General features: G+C 38.8%; 1 protein-coding gene across 6 annotated transcripts in view; it reads left to right on the top strand.

Annotated features, from left to right (window-relative positions):
- The window catches only part of ank1b (ankyrin 1, erythrocytic b), a 79,623-nt gene that overhangs the window by 25,869 nt on the left and 34,405 nt on the right, over window positions 1-19,349 (top strand). For 5 of the 6 annotated variants that reach the window (XM_042224789.1, XM_042224791.1, XM_042224790.1 and 2 more), the window contains exons 2-16: window positions 6,358-6,459; window positions 11,931-12,029; window positions 12,496-12,594; window positions 13,289-13,387; window positions 13,974-14,159; window positions 14,409-14,507; window positions 14,650-14,748; window positions 14,864-14,962; window positions 15,760-15,957; window positions 16,355-16,453; window positions 16,702-16,800; window positions 17,190-17,288; window positions 18,355-18,552; window positions 18,834-18,932; window positions 19,161-19,259. In XM_042224789.1, the coding sequence (XP_042080723.1) occupies window positions 6,358-6,459; window positions 11,931-12,029; window positions 12,496-12,594; window positions 13,289-13,387; window positions 13,974-14,159; window positions 14,409-14,507; window positions 14,650-14,748; window positions 14,864-14,962; window positions 15,760-15,957; window positions 16,355-16,453; window positions 16,702-16,800; window positions 17,190-17,288; window positions 18,355-18,552; window positions 18,834-18,932; window positions 19,161-19,259 (1,773 nt within the window). The remainder of the gene's footprint in view (window positions 1-6,357; window positions 6,460-11,930; window positions 12,030-12,495; window positions 12,595-13,288; window positions 13,388-13,973; window positions 14,160-14,408; window positions 14,508-14,649; window positions 14,749-14,863; window positions 14,963-15,759; window positions 15,958-16,354; window positions 16,454-16,701; window positions 16,801-17,189; window positions 17,289-18,354; window positions 18,553-18,833; window positions 18,933-19,160; window positions 19,260-19,349) is intronic. The other variant, XM_042224793.1, reaches the window with a different exon arrangement.

Below are 19,349 nucleotides of genomic sequence, written 5' to 3' on the forward strand. Positions count from 1 at the left end.
AAGGACCATAGTTTTACATTTTTGTTCTTATTTGATTTTGTTTTCAATTTTGTCTAGGTTCAGTTACTTTCCAGAACAGATTTGCTAGCTTCAGTTTAGTTCTTTACTGTTTGAGAATGTTTTGTTTAGGTTACAGTGATACAGTGGCTTTTATACGGTGGCCCTGCAACTGGTCTGTCGGGTTATTGTCTCCCCAGAAAAACTTCTCTTGCGCTTTTGGAAATCTGTTTTTTCCTATTTCCATTGTCATTTTTCCTATTTCCGTTGTGTTTTGTGTTCTTTTGCCGTGTTTTTCTTATTGCTGGTGTTTTCTTAGGTTGCAGTCCGTTTGGCCTCTCAGGGCCACCGTACTTTTCAGCCTGTAAAGACGAAGTGATTGAAGTGCAGAACTTCAGTTTTAATTTTTAAGGTGTCTAATATAAGTGGTCAACTGACATGGTAAATGGACTGATTCTTATATAGCACTTTTCTACTCAAAGCGCTCTATACAACATGCCACATTCACCCAATTGCACCCATTCACACAAGCACTGTCTTCTAAGTTTCTTAGTGCTGCCTAACTACTCAAGTATGAATTCATACACATTCATACTCCAATGGACGCATCGGAGAGCAGTGTGGGGTTAGTATCTTAGTATCGAACTGCTATCGAACCACTAACTTCACAACATCTAACCAAGTCAAGAACACTTTCAAGGAGGTAGATACTTCATTATCAAGATCTACATTTAAGAAATACCATCAAAAATTGAAATACCAGAAAGTACAAACCATTGGTTATGCTCAAGAATAAGAAGACCAGATTAGACTTTACAAGAAAACATCTAAAAGAACCTGCTCAGTCCTGGAAAAATGTCTTTGGATAGATGAAAGCCAAATTAGCTTTACTAGAATGATGGGAAAAGAAGGGTATGAACTAGGAAAGGGATGCCTCATGATCCAAAGCAGATCACATTATCTGACTAACAGGATGAAGGCAATGCTATGGCATGAGCATGTAAGGCAGCCCGGTGAACCGGGTTGCTAGTGGTTATTGGTGATGTGAATCCTGAAAGGTAACAGGATGAATTCGGAAGTGTATGGGCCTATGCTCTGAGACGAATGCTGCGAAATGGATCACAAAGAGCTTCAAAGTGCAAATAAATAGTAATACAAAGCATAAATGCAACCCAAGAGGTTTTCAAGGCAAAGAAAACATATTTTTCAATAACAAAGTCAGTGACCTGATCTCAACCCAACAGAACATGTCGTTCAGTTTCTGCAGGCAAAACTGAAACCAGAAAGATCCACAAACAAGCAGCAACTGAAGATGAAGGCTTAGCAGGGCGTCTCAAGGTTTGGAAAAACAGCATTTGAATGTCCATTTGGAGTTCTAGTCTTCAGGCAGGCACTGACTGCAAAGGATTTTCATACAAATACAAAAAAATATTATTAAAAAAAATGTTAGTTTGTCCAATTAATTTTGCACATCTAAAAATAGCTGTAATTCCTGAGGACTTAATGCAGTAATTTCATCAAATTACGGTCAAATAACTGCTGAAAGTCTGAAATTCAATCCCAAATGCTTAATTTTCAAAAAAAAATATGTATCTAACACATCCATGCACATGCAAAAGTTCCAGTGTGGAGGAGACGAGATGCATGTTTAACTGTTGGAAGAAGTCTCAACTTTAAGTGACACAAGAACTCATTTCAAAATTAGATGTGACAGGCGCTGTCACTACGATAAGTACAGACATCCAGTGTTCTGCCAGTGACTAATGTCAAATACCCACAGCACAGAAAGTCAACAAAACGCTTCCAGTACAGACTTTGTGATATTTAGAGTTTCATGATCTATATCTTCCCTCTCAAAATCACCTGGGGAAAAGCTAAATGCTAGAATTGTGCACTTGATACTGAAAAACTTTATTTGGCATTTACACCGCTGTCTCAGAACATTAAATTAGTCACATAGATGTCAAACTAAGACCAGCAACAGCTTATTTAGCAGATTATATTTTTCTCTCCCCATGCTCCATGACTCATTGCCATACGTGTCTTAACATTTCTCATCTTGTAGGAAATGAGGTGTTACTCATGCAGTTCCTGTCCCTTCCAATAGACTATTCCTGCATATTTGCATTAGTGTGTATGCATATATTTATCTTGCATGGGTCCCTTTTTGCTTTCATTTCCATGTGTGTGAAGTCATGGGACTTTTGCTTCAGTTTTCTCTGCCTCTGTATTTTCTTTCTGAAGTCTTTGCTTTCATAGCTTTTGTCATGCAAAATTTGGCTACAGTACTTTTTTGGGAGCGTAGGTTGATGAAAGTAGGTTTGATGTGATGGCAAGATTTTGTGTGTTTAAGAACCCTGACAGAAGAGCTTTTCACACGTTGCATCCTACCAAGAACTTTGCTCAGCATTGACCTCTGTATCAGGTCCTGTTTTGGCTTCTGAGAGGTTAGCCAAACCCTGGGGAGTAAATAAGAAAGTTTTATTCAAAGTACACTTGTTTCTTTCATACTTTGTATGTGTTTGTCCATCAGTTGTAGTGGGATTCCTTGAGGTTTTGCAAAGATCATCTTTCTGCCTCCCCTAAGTCACCAGTTAGTATTTCAGGTGAAGATATTAAAATTTCAGCATATCAGTGCCCGAGGAATATTGTAGTATTTAAGTTCATTCAAAATTCAGATTTTAAGACAAACTAATTGGATTTATTGTTTTGTAGTATATTGTGCAACGGCTGTGTGTTATTGTGCCTTTTATAATGAATTTAAAACTGTCGTCAAATGCCTGCACATACTTGTCGTAGACTTGCGACATGCATAGACAGTGGAGTGGGAGATACAGGCTCCTATTTTATCATTTTTCTAGAATATTTGTGATTATTATATTTCTAATGACAGATAAACAAAATACTCAATGTTTCATTAATTTTTGCAGCTTGCAGGCAGCAGCATTTATAAGTATAAAAGTAAATAAAGCATTTGCTTTATTCCTCCTTTTCGAGGACCTTGAGGCTTCATAATATCACTTGGTGATGTCACAGTGGCTACATTCTTACTTTAAACTGCGAGCTTTAAAAACAATGAAAATGTATAATTTAGAAAACAATTCGTCGCATAACTATTTGTTTTCATATATATATTAGTAAAAAATTGTGTATTTTATGACCTCCAAAAATTGAAGAAGAAGAAGCCTCCCACAAATGATTGTTTCCTCCTGACAAACTTATCTCCAGATGTTTAGTTTGATAAAGCTGAAAACTAAGAGGTGAACAAGCAAACTTACTGTAAGAGACAGTTTTCTGACGTTAATATTTCTTGACCTTGACAATACAAATTATGTCTGAAATATAAGTCTGAAATATAAGTCTGAAATCATCAAATTATATTCATTTACTGGGTGATAATTAGCTTACTACATATCACACTACATATCACTACATTTTGATTAAAACTTGAATATATGGAATTGAACCTTGAATATATTGAATGAACCTGAAACAGTGACATTTGTCAGTAACTGCAAACTTTTAAGCAGTAGTGCAGCTATCACTATGCCTCTTCTTAAATACATCATGGAGTTCAGTGCCTTTTTAACTGTCACTTCTACTGTGTCTACTTCTACATCTACTGTTTATCTAGAAGGATGTGCAGGATAAAGTGTGAAATTAAAAAAGCTAACAAAACAATAACAAAGAAGAATAACAGGCACTAGTAAATGTGTTGCAGAGCAACAGCAACACAAACAGCATAAAACACAATGGGGAACACATGAATATGGGGAAAATACTGTAGAATGTGAGGAGGGAAGCAGAAGCGAAGTGGTGCAGAATGGGTTTCTGGATTTTTCATTTTCAGCTAAATGTGGTCAGCTCATGCCTCATGTTGTGGCTGGGTCTATTCACCTGACCAACACTCATTAACAAAATAATTTGCCACATGAAAAATGCAAATAGAAAATGGCTTCATTTAACAATGGCACAGACTCATTGGGAAGAAGAGAGGGGATGCAGGTGTAGACTGTGATCAGTAATATTATGACACCAAGATAAATGAGGCAAAGGACCGAGATCTGAAATGGCTTTTGGTTGTAGAATAAATCACAGCGTAATATACGCATGATAAATAAATTTAGCTGAACACCAGCAGGGTTCAGGACCACATTTTTTTTGTGATGAGTCTTTGCTAGAACCCATTTGATCGTGACAGCAATTGTGTAAAATAATGTGACAAGCGACCTTGATCAGCTTGATAAGCAGGTATTATGAGGTTATAAAACTGGAGGATTATACACCAGTTTTGGTGTATAATTTGCGACCGTGGTTCAGGTGGTTGAAAATTTCATCTTTAACCGGAAGGTTGCCGGTTCGATACCCCAGCTCTCTCTGTCCTGGTCGTTGTGTCCTTGGGCAAGACACTTCATCCTACCACCTACTGGTGTTGGCCAGAGGGGCCGATGGCGCGATATGGCAGCCTCGCTTCTGTCAGTCTGCCCCAGGGCAGCTGTGGCTACAACTGTAGTTTGCCTGCATCACTGTGTGAATGTGAATGAATAGTGGAATTGTAAAGCGCTTTGGATGTCTAGGAAAGCGCGATATAAATGCAATCCATTATTATTATTTTTATTATTAATAACAGCCACGCCTTTTCAAACTTGATGCAGGTTAACCACCGTCCCCTGTTCTCACAGGATATTTGCATTGATCAGATATTATCTATGCTGGCACAGTAAAATAATCAAGATTTAAATAGCTGGGCCCTACACTGCTGCTTGAAAAGCTGAACTTCTCCCTGAAGACATGTAAAGGAAAAACAGCAAAGCTACAGAACCAAAATTCAGCATGCATAAATTGCCTCACAAGCTTCACAAGCTGCAGTGTGGAGTTGAAAAGAGCAACTGTAATTGTTTGTATTAGAAAAAAAACTCATCTGGAAAAACAGGTTACCACATTCTGTAAAGACAGAGTAATTATCATGTACTGTTTAAAATATCTTCTCTGTTCACTTGCCAGTTCCTAAAGATAGAATATTCATAAGAGACTCTCCATAATGTGACAGACACCTACAATGTACACAGTAGCAGCACACTGGATTGTAAAGTAGGAAGGCTCCTGTCACTGATAGTGAGTCTTTGAGGTCCTGTCTCTCATCTCTGCTGTGCACAACTGCTGTCTAGCTCTTATGTTCAAAGTAAAGAGACCAGATGCTGAATAGATAATACAATATTATCCTTCAAATACGCACGCAGGAAGATAAGAGTAACAGGTAACATGTATGATATTTATAGTATCGTCAAATGTATTTACACAAATCACGTACCAGTTAAACAATAGATTGGTGCCAAGATAGATGCCTGTGCTGACTTCAGGAAAGGGCACTTAGAGTAACATGAACGAATCGAGCTCCTCTAAGAGTTGATGTCTTTCCTCCTTGGTATTATGTTAAAACGCACCTGAATGCTCCAGACCTGCAAACTGACAAAACATCTGCTTTTTTACCCACTTATTTGCTGATGATCAGTCAATGAAGCGCATTCAATTAGCAGCACCTGGCTGCCACATTCCCTCCTAATTGTTATGGAAGCAGTCAAGGTGTACCTTTTCACAGGACTGCATGGAATCCTGTAAAAGTGTTATTTTTCACATGAGCTGTGAGGAGAGAAGAAAAGATGACTCAGTGACTTGAAAAGGGCAAGCATATCTTTAAGCAGTTCAGCCTAATTAAAGTACTTGGGAATAACAGCTCAAACTGGTGGTGACAAGGGTGGAGAGAGGGTCAAGAGTGCAGTACACTGCATAACATTTCTCTTTCACAGCGTTGAATCATTTCATTGTGCAGGTCAGTTGTATTACATTATTTGCTGATAAATGAAATCGGGGTGGGCGTACAAACACTGACACACAATGAGATACAAACCACAGGAGCTTTCCTGTCTGAGATCAGACAGGCAGACAGCGGAGCTTGTGATGAAGCGTGCTATGAATGCCAGCCCAATGCAGAGTGTGGGCGAAACACGAATGGAAGGAGTCTGACATTTTAAGCCTCTTACAGAGGGCATAGAAGCAGTGAATGTGCAGTAGTATCATATTCCTGCATATTGCCCTGTGTCTTGCCTTGAAGGGTAGTCATGTTATTATAATGGATTAAGATGTGTAACCTGACTGAGGCTCTTAGTGTAACTACAACTTGATAGTAAGGATAATGTTGGAGGAACAGTTAATATTGAAGGATCTTTGCATATTGTTGCTCTTTTTACAATTTCACAAATAAGCAATTTTGTCATCAGTCATCGCTGTGATGTGAAAGTTTGACGCAGTGATTTGTATTCACCTGCGTGCTCGCTTCCTCCTCTCCTCCACCTTCTGCAGGCCGATGCAGCCACCAGCTTTCTGCGCGCAGCTCGTTCAGGGAACCTGGACAAGGCGCTCGATCACATCAAGAATGGAATCGACATCAACACAGCTAATCAAGTAAGACAGTTTCAGCCAATTCACTGGAACAGCCATCAAAAATCTGCTTACGTTTATGCCTGTGTGTATGTGTTTAAGAAAAAATGGCAGCCACTGGTTTCTATAAACAAAAAAGGCAAAACAGGGCTCATATCAAAACCTGTTACAACATTTAAATAAGAATTGTGGTACAAAAATGGTTACATTGCAGCATTACTCTATTTGGTTTTGCTTTTTGAAATGTAAAGAAATTAAAAATTAGCCAGAAATACATAATGGCTCAACTTATCTTGGTGACCGCACCATATATAAATATATAAATGTATAAATATACCAACACAAGTGATTTGATTGGAAGAAAAACAAAATAAAAACATCTGAAAACTGGGCCTAAAGAAGCAAAAACAAGAAAGGGTGCTGGGCCAGTCATCCAATGGGCTGTAGGGCCCAGAACTTCCCTTACTAAACTAATGAAGTAAGAAGGCTAAAATAACAAGTAAAGCCACAAAAAACAGACTACTAGCTCATCCATTACTCCACGTGGTGTACCTAGGTGAAAATGAGGAACAGAGGAGACAGGGGAGCAGGAAAGAGAAAAAGAGGCAGGAGAAAGCAAATAAAAGAGGAGGGTGTATAACAAGGTCTCAGTGCCAAGCCTTTTTCTCAGTGAGATCTTCCCTAGATCAGTCATCATGCATTCTGGAAAAATGGACAACCTATAGCAATCTATTATCGGTACAAGTGAATTAGCTTTGACTGATCTAATAATCATACCTTTCTTTCTCCAAATCCACCATGGAGTTAGTATTGGAGTAATAAACATTTCAGTGCACTGTTAAAAGTGAAAGAGTACCACTGAACAAGAGCACATAATAGGAGCAGACCAAGCTTTATTGTTTGGTCTCTTAATGTTTCTCAGGAGAAATTTCTACCAGTGCAGTAAAGAAATTTGTGACACTTAATGTGCCCTTGCACATCTCTTGCCCTCCTGTTCATTTATTACTTGCTCTAGGGCAGCATGTTGGGAACGAGTTTTGTCTGCTTGTACTGTTTCCTTTAATCACTTCTTGCAAGATACCTTTTGTAAAATATCACACCATTATACTATTTTTGGAATAAATGGGACCTGTAATTACACCATTGAGCCAAACCTTTAGGAAGATCCATCCTTGATATGATAAAACCTTGATAACTCATTGAAAAAAAATCTTTAAACCATCATTAAAGTATTCTCAGCAAGATTATGGATAAAAGTAGAATATATACACATGAGTGAATGGTGAAGTTTTTACACCAGGGCAAATCCTACTAGTAAAATATACTCACTAACTACTGTCGCAGGTATGCTATGCTGGTAGTAGGTTGGACTCCCTTTTGCCTGCAGAACCTTAAATATTCATATTAGAGATTCAAAACATTGCTGGAAAGATTTCTCAGAGCCTTTAGTCCATATTGACATGATGAGCATCACACAGTTTTGAGCTTTCTGCGACTGTGAGTTATCATGCTGGATGCAGCCATCACAAGATGGTCATAAGGGGACAGACATGATCAGCAATAATACTCAGGCAGGCTGTGGTATATAATCATTCCTAAGTTATTTCTTATGAAGCCCAAAGCGTGACAAGAAAATATCCTTAACACCATCACACTACTGAAAAACAGGACGATCGCATTTTTTACACCGTTTACTCCAAATTCTGACCCTGCCATCTGAATATCTCAGCAGAAAATGAAACTCATCAGACCAGCCAATGTTTTTCCAATATTCTTGCACGTGCCTGTGCACGGTAGCTAACAAGAGTGGCACTGAGTGTGGTCTTTTGCCACTATACCCCATCTGCTTCAAAGTTTGATGTGTTGTAATTTCATACATGGTTCTCAGCATACACTGGCTGTAATGACGGGCTATTTGAGTTGCTGTTGCCATCTTATAAAATCAAAGCATACTGTCCATTCTCCCCTTACCTTTGACATGAACAACTGGATTTTCTCTTTTTCTGATCATTTTCTGCAAACCCTAAAGTTGGTTGTGTGGGAAAGTCCCAATAGATCATGTGTCTTGGTAGCTTTTCAGTCATCCAGCTAATGTTGAGTGCTTTCACGTGTCATCCAAGAGGTTTCTTCAGTTCTAAACTACGGATAAAGAGTCCGAGGTATGCAACCCCCCTTGAAAATGGTGTTGAAGGTCATTGGCCCACTATTATCCTCGTAAGTCGTCACATGAGACAAGCTGTGAAAAAAAGCATCGAACATTAGCATCGCAGGGGCCAAGGTCTGAAACCTCTGCAAGACATTTTGAGCTACTAAGGTCACCTGAGGAACGCAGGATGGGCTGAAACGCAGTGAATCAGCAGTTTCTGTAATACTTAAATCAGCCAGTCTGGCACCAACAACCATGCAACATTCAAAGTCACTTCAGTTAATTTTCTTCCCGATTCTGAGCCTCTGAACTTCAGCAGGTCATCTTGACCATGTCTAAATGCACTGAGCTACTGCCTTGTGATTTGCTGATTTTATATTTACATTAACAAGCAGTTGAACAGGCATACTTAATCAAGTAGCCGGTGAGTATATGTACTCAAATCTGTACTGTAAGTACTTTGCCTTGATGATTAATGTTTCACTAGCTTAAAGAATTAAATTATAAATAAAAAAATGGAAAGATTGATTTCCCTACAACCTATATAGTACTGTAGCTCTTTAGCACTAAACTGTAGGAAAGAAAGGTTTTCCCTTGCTAAGAATGTCAGGATTACAAAACAAGCTAAATAGATAATTGCAGTTTATTTTCATTCTATTTTGCCATTAAACAAACTGCATAGATTTTTGTCATTAGAGGAATACTTAATGCCATACCATTATTTCAGTGTTATCAGTAGAGTGCTATTTTGCAAAAATCAGCAAAGGATTTAAATATAAACCAAAAAGAAAATTAACTATTCATGACTCCTAGACCCCCCTGGGTTTCTTTCATTTTGTAAAGTAGGGTATATTAATATTTAAGTACAGTTGTGGTCAAAAGTTTACATATGCTCATCATGGTCATGAATGCCATGATAATTTGGGATTTTTAATGATTTTGTTGAACTGTTCTTTTTCCGGGGTGGAATAACTACATAACACATCTTTAATGACTAGAAAATACGAATTGGATGCACAAGGTTGAATTTTGGGGCGGGTGGTTATAATCCACACACAGTCAGATATGTATAAATATACACCCCAACTAATATTTGGTTACATTTCCCACTTTAGTTAGCCATCAGCATAAGCCTGGCTGGATATTTGACCACTCTACTTGGAAGATGGGGTTGGTGGGGTTAATTTACAGTTGGGGAAATAATTATTTGAACCCCTGCTAAATTTGTAAGTTTGATCAATTACAAAGAAATGAACAGTATCTAATTTTATGGTAGTTTTGTTTTACTGGAGAGAGAGAGAATACCAACCAAAAATCCAGGAAAAAAACATATTACATAAAAGTTTGTTTAGGCTGGCTGTGGCATGGGAGGATTTTTAGTGAATGACGAATGCTTTTATACATGGATAAAACACCGCTACTGAAATGTAAGTCATTTTTGACAGTTAATGTTTACTCTCAGTATGTGATGCACTACTGATGGAAGTAATGCAATTCAATTGTATTTCATATAGCACCAAATCACAACAACAGCTGCCTCAAGGTGCTTTATATAAGGTAAAGACAATAACACAAAAGAGACAGAAAAAACCCAACAATTATAAGACCTCCTATGGTCAAGTGCTTTGGTGACAGTGGGAAGGAAAAACTCACTTTTACCAGGAAGATACCGCAAACAGAACCAGCCTTAGGGACTGGTGGCCATCTGTCGTGACCATTTGGGGTGAGGGAAGGAAGAGTAACACACAAATAAAATAACAGTGGATGTGCAGTGGATTTCACTAATCACTGTGGGTCACACTTCAAAATGAGAATTGCATCAGTACATATTACACATTACATTACACAGAGTTTGTAATTGCAGAGACAACTCCATTCATTTTGGGCATGTCATTTTCAAGCAGGAAGCTCAGAAAGCCCTTTGGTTTGCTTTGGTTTGGTAGTGTGGGGCATTTAATAAACTCAGATTTATTTCACAGGCCTGGATTGGAAGAGTTAAGTAAAAAAAGTAAAAGAAAAGTTAGATGTCTTTGATTATGATGGTTTCCTGGTACCATATTGCCTAGAATTCTGCCATAAAATTGGCCCTATACAATGGCATCACTTTTTTCCCTTTATATTCTTTGAAAACAAAAAATATGTCAATAAAAAATGCATATTGGCTGGTTATTGGCTGGTTAGCTTGCAGGTGCGGTAGAGGAGCACTTGGTGATTTCATGGGCAGAAATCTCTATGCAGACCTACAGCCACACCAGAGAGCAGGATTTGACCTGGAAGCCTTGGTTGCTCAGTAGTTACTATTGTTAATAGAATCTAAAAAAATTGGATTTAATACCCACAATTCTGATCATTTTTAAGTTATTAAATATTGTTTTTATCTTATGTTTATTTGTTTACTGTTACATTGATGTCTTTTTGCTCATGATGAAAGCAAGGGCAGACATGGTATATTTATATATGATATATATTATATGTGATTCTGCAGCAATGATCTGGCCTTGCTACAGAAATACAGACTGTTCTTGGTTTACCTGTACCTACCTAACTAATTTCCACAGCTATTCCATTATTTGTGTGTTATGATGAAAAAAGAAAAGAAATCTCACCCTGTAGCTGCTTCAATCACATCTACACGCAGCAGACATTCACACGTTACAGTGTGTGTAATTGCCTTTGATACAAAGTGTGTTTCCCATCAGAGCGCATGCTCGCAGAGATGCTCTGTTACCCATTTGAATTGAGTGACACTGCAGTATGATCAGAAGTCTGAGAGTTTGTGGATCACTGAGACTCCTGGTGGCCAGATTGTTTACTACAGGCAGACTGCATCTTCTACAAACATCAGTAATTCACTGTGCAACTAAGCTGCCACAAAAAAGACAGATAATCACAAAGAGAGACAAACCATGCTGAGATAAAACAGCTGTCTCATCAGAAAGTTCATTTTTTCAGAACTGAGCCCTCGTGCTGTCACAGTGGGTTTATCCGTTATTTTTAGAGACACTCTAACTAGACAAGTGATGTTCTGCACAGCTAGAGAAAGTGAGCATATGTTGCTGCACTCACAGGGGTATAGGAGTGAAGAATACCATTTCTATCCTCTGCTCTTGTGGCTTCCTAATTACCTGTCAATGAAGTGGGTGGAGTTAGAACCGATGGAGAACTGTATAAGCTTTGGAGTCTGATTATGTTCAGCAGCAAGTCCTACACATTATACTCAAACCACAGCATGGATAGCATATTGTTTCCTTTTCTCAAAGGTCATAAAATGCTTTCATGTCTAAGCTTTACTATTATAGCTTTGGTGGGAGTTGTTTGTGTAACTAAATCTCTCCATTTCCTCCTTAAGAATGGTCTTAACGGGTTACACCTCGCCTCTAAAGAAGGCCACGTCAAAATGGTCTTGGAATTACTCCATTCTGGCATTGAGCTGGAAGCAACTACAAAGGTACATTTTTTTCTGTTCTCTCTGTTTCTATGTTTCCAACTTGAAGTGAGTGAACTGTGGTAACTGCCACACTTTCCCAAAACTTATTTTACTATTTTAACTCAGGGTTTGTTTAGTTGAGTTGAGTTGTAAATACTGGGACCAATGGAAAACTACACTTACAATACAGATACACAACATTTTTTTATGTAATACTTTTGTATTTAAACACAGTTTAAATAGACAGTTTAAGTGTTTCTCATTTATACCAAAGGTATTTATTGATGAACAACTAAATAAACTAAAACAAAGTTTTCCTGCTTTTAGTCGGTATAGCTTTTTTAATCTTATACACACTACACAGACTAGATTTCACTGTTGAGTTCTCAGTGTAGCGATCTAGGCCATTAGGCTGTAATAATTGCCCTCTCACTCACTTTAATTTTCTTTTCTCGCCTTCTCTGTGGTTTTTTTATGTGACCTCAAGAAAGGGAACACTGCTCTCCATATCGCAGCGCTGGCAGGGCAGGAGAAGGTGGTGGCTGAGCTCGTCAACTATGGTGCCAATGTTAATGCCCAGTCACATGTGAGTCGCCCCAAGCTGTGTAGAAGGGTTGAACGTATGAGCCAAGTGTGTCGAGTGTGTATGTGCATTTGTGCGTGTTTTGTTCCTGTTGAATATGTGTCACAGCAGCTGATAAATCATTTCTCTGCATATTTATATATAGTATCTGTACTCATAAACATGTGTGCGTCTGTGTCCTCGGAAAGATAAGCACCTGTTTTGTATCCAGTACTTTACCCATAAAGGTAAAGGTAGGATGCTTTTAAAAACTGATACAATTTTTTATTTTTGCAATTTTTATTCATCATTAACCTTTTAAAAAAGTGCAGTACAAAATTTTCTGACGCCTCTTTGCTTTAAAGACAGAACCAATTCTGCTGGATGCAGTTAATAATTAATAGGCAGGATTGTTTGGGGCATTTTGGACAAGTTACCAAACTTTAACTGTATCAGTGTCCTCTGTCCATTCATGTAATCTAAGGCTAACTGCATAATGTTTGGATTAGGCCTCTATGAAAATATGGGTGCTTTGAAAATAGTTCTTCATGACTCAGGCTTTACCTTTGGAGTGTTGTTCATAACTGCTCTAACTTTTGCATAGTAGTATACATGTGTATGCATATGTGTGTTTGTTTTCTGACATCACCACTTGTAGTATAGGTGGATGCCCATGTCTTGTGTGTTTTTTCTACAAAATGTATTTATGTCCCAACAGAAAGGGTTCAGTCCTCTCTACATGGCAGCACAGGAGAACCATTTAGAAGTGGTCAAATTTCTGCTTGAAAATGGTGCCAATCAAAGTCTCCCAACTGAGGTATGTGTCTTTCAACAGCCTTTTTATTGTTGGGTGTTTCCTGACAAACCACACTGATGATGGGTCTTTACTATAAGAAACTGTAGGATGTGTAAAGTAGTCAACAATTGTGCCAATGCGAGAAGGTTTACCAAATGGAAATTTCCTTAATTAACAACAACAAAACTTTAATTGTCAACAAACATTGCAGGATCATGTAAATACAATTAACAATAGAAAATAAACAGGAACATATTTAGTGTTTTTAATTGATAGAACAAACAGAAATTGTCGGGCAAGAGGATATAACATCTAATTCTGGAACTGCTCAAACAATGTGAAATCACATTGTCTCTAACATGCTAACATCTAACATCTCCCTTTATTATGCCTGCTCTCATTCCATTTTGTTTTGGCCTACCTTTTCTGTCACCTATCAATGTACATACTTGAATCGGTGTGTTGCACAGTTTTCATTGTAAGAGTCCTACAAAAAAAATAGTTGCAGTCTATTTTTAGTGACAAAAAAGTGGTTCGTCCTTTAATTAACCTCCTCTTCGTCTTCTCTCCTCTCTGTTTCTCTTCTGCTCATTGTCCCCTCCCTCAGGATGGCTTCACTCCCCTTGCAGTGGCCCTACAGCAGGGCCACGAAAACGTAGTGGCACTGCTCATCAACTATGGCACCAAGGGCAAGGTCCGCCTCCCTGCCCTGCACATTGCTGCAAGAAACGATGACACGCGCACTGCTGCAGTTCTCCTGCAGAATGACCCCAACCCCGATGTTCTTAGCAAGGTATGCATTCACTGAGTATGGGTAAACTAAACTGTCAATAAGTCAGTCAAAAAGAAAAGATGTTGCATGAGCACAAAAATGCAGCTGATAAGGAAGTTCTTTCAATTAATTATACACATTTAAGGAAAATTCTGTAATCTCCTTCCTTCTTTTATCTGTAAACCTTTCACATTGTCCTTATTTAGTAAATATTTTTAAACTGTTGCTTGCTAATGCCCATTGTGTGTCTGTCTCTCTCTTTCTCTTTAGACTGGTTTCACACCTCTGCATATTGCAGCTCACTATGAAAATATGAGTGTAGCCCAGCTGCTGCTGAACAGAGGAGCGAATGTAAACTTTACCCCCAAGGTCAGTTTAATATTATAAAACATAACGATTTGCTTTTCTACATATATATCTACATGCAGAAGCTTTTAATATAAATATAGCTGGGATATAAATTATACTATAAGCATAAAATTGACTTGATTTATTGACTTTGATTGTTTAGAATGGCATCACACCCCTTCATATAGCCTCTAGGAGGGGCAACGTAATGATGGTCAGACTATTGCTGGACAGAGGAGCACAGATTGATGCCAAAACTAAGGTACTAAGCTGCAATTTAACATCTTCTACATTTCCCAGCCTGATTTTGGAGTTTGTTAGTCTGCACTTCATGGTGTTTATTTCTTGTCTAATTTGCTTCACTTCTCTCTTTGTAGGATGAACTGACTCCTCTCCACTGTGCAGCTAGGAATGGTCATGTTCGCATTATTGAGATCCTGCTAGAACACGGTGCTCCCATCCAGGCTAAAACCAAGGTAGGTGGATTTTGTGAAATATTGCACTATGGCTGATCTATGGAGGTATGCTCTGTGGAAAAGAGGACTGAAAGTCGTTAGAAGCAAGACGAACTACAAGCTGCAAGAACCAGAGATGGTGAAGTTAGATGAGTTCTAATACCTGGAGTCCATCCAAACCATCCAAAGTAACAGACAGTGAACAAGAGATGTGAAGAACAGAGTGCAAACAGGGTGGACAGAAGAATAGCAGCAAGAGTGAAAGGGACGGTTTTAAAGTTGTGAGACCAGCCATGATGTTTGTTTGGAGAAAAGGGTAAGTGACAAAAAGACTGGAGGCAGATACGGAGGCGGCAGAGTTGAAGATGCTTAGATTTTCATTGTCCATAACAAAAGTTTGTCTATTAGAGTGACAGCTCAGGTTCAACAGTTTGGAGACACAGTTAGAGAGGCAAGCCTGAGGTGATTTGGGCATGTGAAGAGGAGGTATAGTGGATATATTGGACAATGTTGGACATAGGTTAAATATAGAGCTGCCAGACAGGATGACAAGAGGAACACTCCAGAGGAAGTTCATGGATGAAGTGAAGGAGAAGTTTGGTGTGACAGATGAGCATACTACAAATAGGGTGAGATTCCTGACAGAAGGAGAAGCAATCACCATGGCTGCATGTTTCATTAATGTGGGGTCTTTTCCACATTTAGCTACTGAGAAAATCCCATGATGACTCAGTCAGTGTCAACTCTCCAACCTGCTCTGCCTCCATATGGCCTACAGTTGATCACTGGAGTCCCTATCGTATTGTTCTTTCCTACAGAACGGTCTATCCCCCATCCACATGGCAGCTCAGGGGGATCACATGGACTGTGTCAGGCAGCTACTCCAGTACAATGCTGAGATTGATGATATCACACTCGACCATTTAACTCCTCTTCATGTAGCAGCCCACTGCGGTCACCATCGCATGGCCAAAGTTCTCCTGGACAAGGGGGCCAAAGCCAATGCACGGGCTCTGGTGAGTAACCGTTTTCTTTTGAGATAATTTCTATTAAGTTACTGTGGAAAGTTTTAGGCAATGAATGTGATCTCTATGGCATTCATACATTCTAGGATCTTGTGTTAATGAGGAACTAACTGTAGCAGTAATTTGATATTCTCCATTTCTCAAAGTTGGCATAAACTCAGCTCACATTGCTTTGTCTTCTGCCCTTAAATGAGTTATAGTTGTGTTCAGTTCAGCGAACTTCTAAATTAGTAAAAAAAAAAATCTTTATATTAAGTCCTTTAAAAATAACGTTTTCTGTAATTTTGAGTTGAAAATGTACAACCCATTTTTAAACTGAAAAGTCAAAAATCTTCAGCACTGTGATTTATTTCTGAGCTGTTTTTTTACTATTTTTTTATGTTTGCAGAATGGCTTCACACCTTTGCATATTGCTTGCAAGAAGAACCACATGCGGTCTATGGACCTGCTGCTTAAGCACTCTGCTTCCTTAGAGGCTGTCACAGAGGTAGGATGGTGTGACCACGAGGAAAAGGGTCTAAAAATTAACAAATCCTTATCCCGATGTGCAAGCCCTCACCCTGACAGTTGTATGGTACTTGACAGAGCTAATCACAGCTCTCTAAATCGCTGCCAACATCATTGATAGTAATCCACATAGGCCAGACAGACGTGGCTAATGAGGTTAAATGTAATTTAGCCTATTTATAATGCATGAGTTTTGATGTGCTTTTCTTGTCTGTTTTTTGTTCACAGTCTGGTCTCACTCCTCTTCATGTAGCAGCTTTCATGGGGCATCTGAACATAGTGAAAAACCTGCTCCAAAGAGGGGCTTCACCCAATGCTTCCAATGTGGTGAGCACTGCTTTTCTCATCCCAGAACAGAACAAATTGAATCTGACTGAAAGGGGAATAAAGTCACTCCTTTGGAGATCTGTTTTGTGGAATGCATATTAAATAATAATTAACTACTGGATTACTGAAATTAAAAGGCCAATCTGAACCATGGCCTTTAATACTACGATAGAGGATTAAAACAAGATTTACTCTAAATTTTAAAAAATATGTGTGTTTGAACTTTATCAGAAAGTTTTAAAACTCAAAATAAATAAATATAGAAACTTTTCATTGTAGGTTGTTACAGATGGATGAACTGCAAATGTCAGTATACATATGGACCCTTATATACACATTTGGGGTGCTATTTTGTCATTTGAGTAACTACCTGTATTTATCTACATCAGAAAGTGGAGACTCCTCTTCATATGGCCTCCAGAGCAGGACACTGTGAAGTTGCTCAGTTCCTGCTCCAGAACGCAGCACAAGTGGATGCCAAGGCTAAGGTATGAGCTGAGTAGTAGTACTAGTAGTACTACCAATACTTCCAAGCAGAACACGGAGGGTCAGCCTGTCCATGCCACTAAAAAAACAAAACAAAACAACAAAACACAAAACAAATATTTCTACAAGCTCCTCTGGGTGCAAAGACCGCCTTTTATCATTTGAGGAACATAGCCAGAATCAGACAAGTTTTGTCAAGCGACACTGCAGAGGTTCTTGTCCATGCATTTGTGTCTTCACGTATTGATTATTGTAATGCTCTTCTTTCTGGGCTACCAAAGAAAAGTTTTAGAGGTCTACAGATGGTGCAAAATGCAGCTGCTCGCATTTTAACAAGAACTGGGAAAGTTGAGCACATTAGCCCTGTACTGAGATCTCTTCATTGGCTACCTTGTCAGGTTCGAGCAGATTTTAAGGTCCTGCTGCTTACCTACAAGGCTTTAAACGGATTGGCACCTTTATACATCTCCGACCTTTTACACCTTTATGTCCCATCCCGTGCTCAGGACTCAGGACTCTGGCCTTCTAAAGGTTCCTAGAGCCAGAAAAAAGACAATTGGAGAGCGTGCTTTTTCTTTCCGTGCCCCGTTTCTGTGGAACAACCTCCCTCGAGATATTAGGCAGGCATGCTCTGTGGAGGTTTTAAAAACTAAGCTGAAGACACATTTGTTCACCCTATCTTACATGTCTTAATTCTACGGCTTTTCGTTTTTAAATTCTTACTGTTTTAACTTATTATTATTATTATTGCTGTGTATCGCTTTTATTTATTTATCTTTTCAGTTTCAAATAGCTGTACAGCACTTTGTTTGAAAGCGCTTTATAAATAAAATCATTATTATTATTATTACTAGTAATAGTACCTTATTCAGCACCCAAAACAAACTTACAAATGATCGTGCAACAATTATCAGTCAATCACTGATCGTTTTAAGTTGTCACAAACAATGCATAAAGGCTGTTTCATGTACACAGTGGCAGGTTTTATTAGGCATGATGTTTAATTTCCCGATGCTCAGCTGTATCTGTTTTCTAACTTGAACTAAACTCATTGTCCTCTGTGTCCAGGATGACCAGACACCTTTACACTGTGCAGCCCGTATGGGCCACAAGGAGCTTGTCAAGCTGCTCCTTGAGCACAAGGCCAGCCCTGACTCAGCTACAACTGCAGGTCACACACCTTTACACATTGCAGCACGTGAAGGACATGTCCAGACTATTCGAATATTATTGGATGCTGGAGCGGAGCAAATAAAGATGACAAAGGTAAAATCAGAATTAAGATTAAATGCTCAGTTAGTGCAGACCGCATTTTATTGCTAACTGAACCGCTTCTGGCAAAAGATGACCGTTGAGGTTATTTGAGCTTTTAGATTCTGTTCTGTCTTATGCTAAATTAAAATAATTTTATCAGCTAAATATAAGCACAGATAACCACAAATAGTTACATATAGTAAACCCCATATTCAGAAACATTGTGGTGTACAGATGCAACTGAATCTTTGACAAACATCTTAGTCTTTTCTTCTTCTTCTTCATTTGAGTAGAAAGGTTTCACTCCCCTCCACGTGGCCTCCAAATATGGAAAGGTAGATGTGGCTGAACTCCTTCTGGAAAGAGGAGCAAACCCAAATGCAGCTGGGAAGGTGAGCCAGTCTGTACTTTTGTTGACAGGCAGTGAGGAGCAGTTCATTCTGCAAGTTTGACCCCACCCCGAGATAATTTTACTTTCAGCTAATTGATTGATTACCATGGTATGTGTTTCATATATACATGTTTCTGTGTGTTTTTTTTGCATATGTGTGTGCATCTGTGGGTTATATATATGTTCATGCGTATGTGTGTGTGTGTGTGTGTGTGTTTGTGGTTAACAGAATGGTCTGACACCCCTTCATGTGGCCGTCCATCACAACAACCTGGATGTTGTTAGACTCCTGGTCAGCAAGGGAGGATCTGCACACAGCACTGCCCGAGTAAGATGTTCACACATATGTGTGTGCGCATTAGAGGCAGGCCAGCATAACCTGCCAATCCATGACTGACAATCATACAAAACAGGCTAA

Source organism: Haplochromis burtoni, unplaced genomic scaffold (genome assembly GCF_018398535.1).
Source record: "Haplochromis burtoni strain Fernald_Lab_line unplaced genomic scaffold, NCSU_Asbu1 Contig_151, whole genome shotgun sequence".
NCBI classification, from domain to species: Eukaryota; Metazoa; Chordata; class Actinopteri; order Cichliformes; family Cichlidae; genus Haplochromis; species Haplochromis burtoni.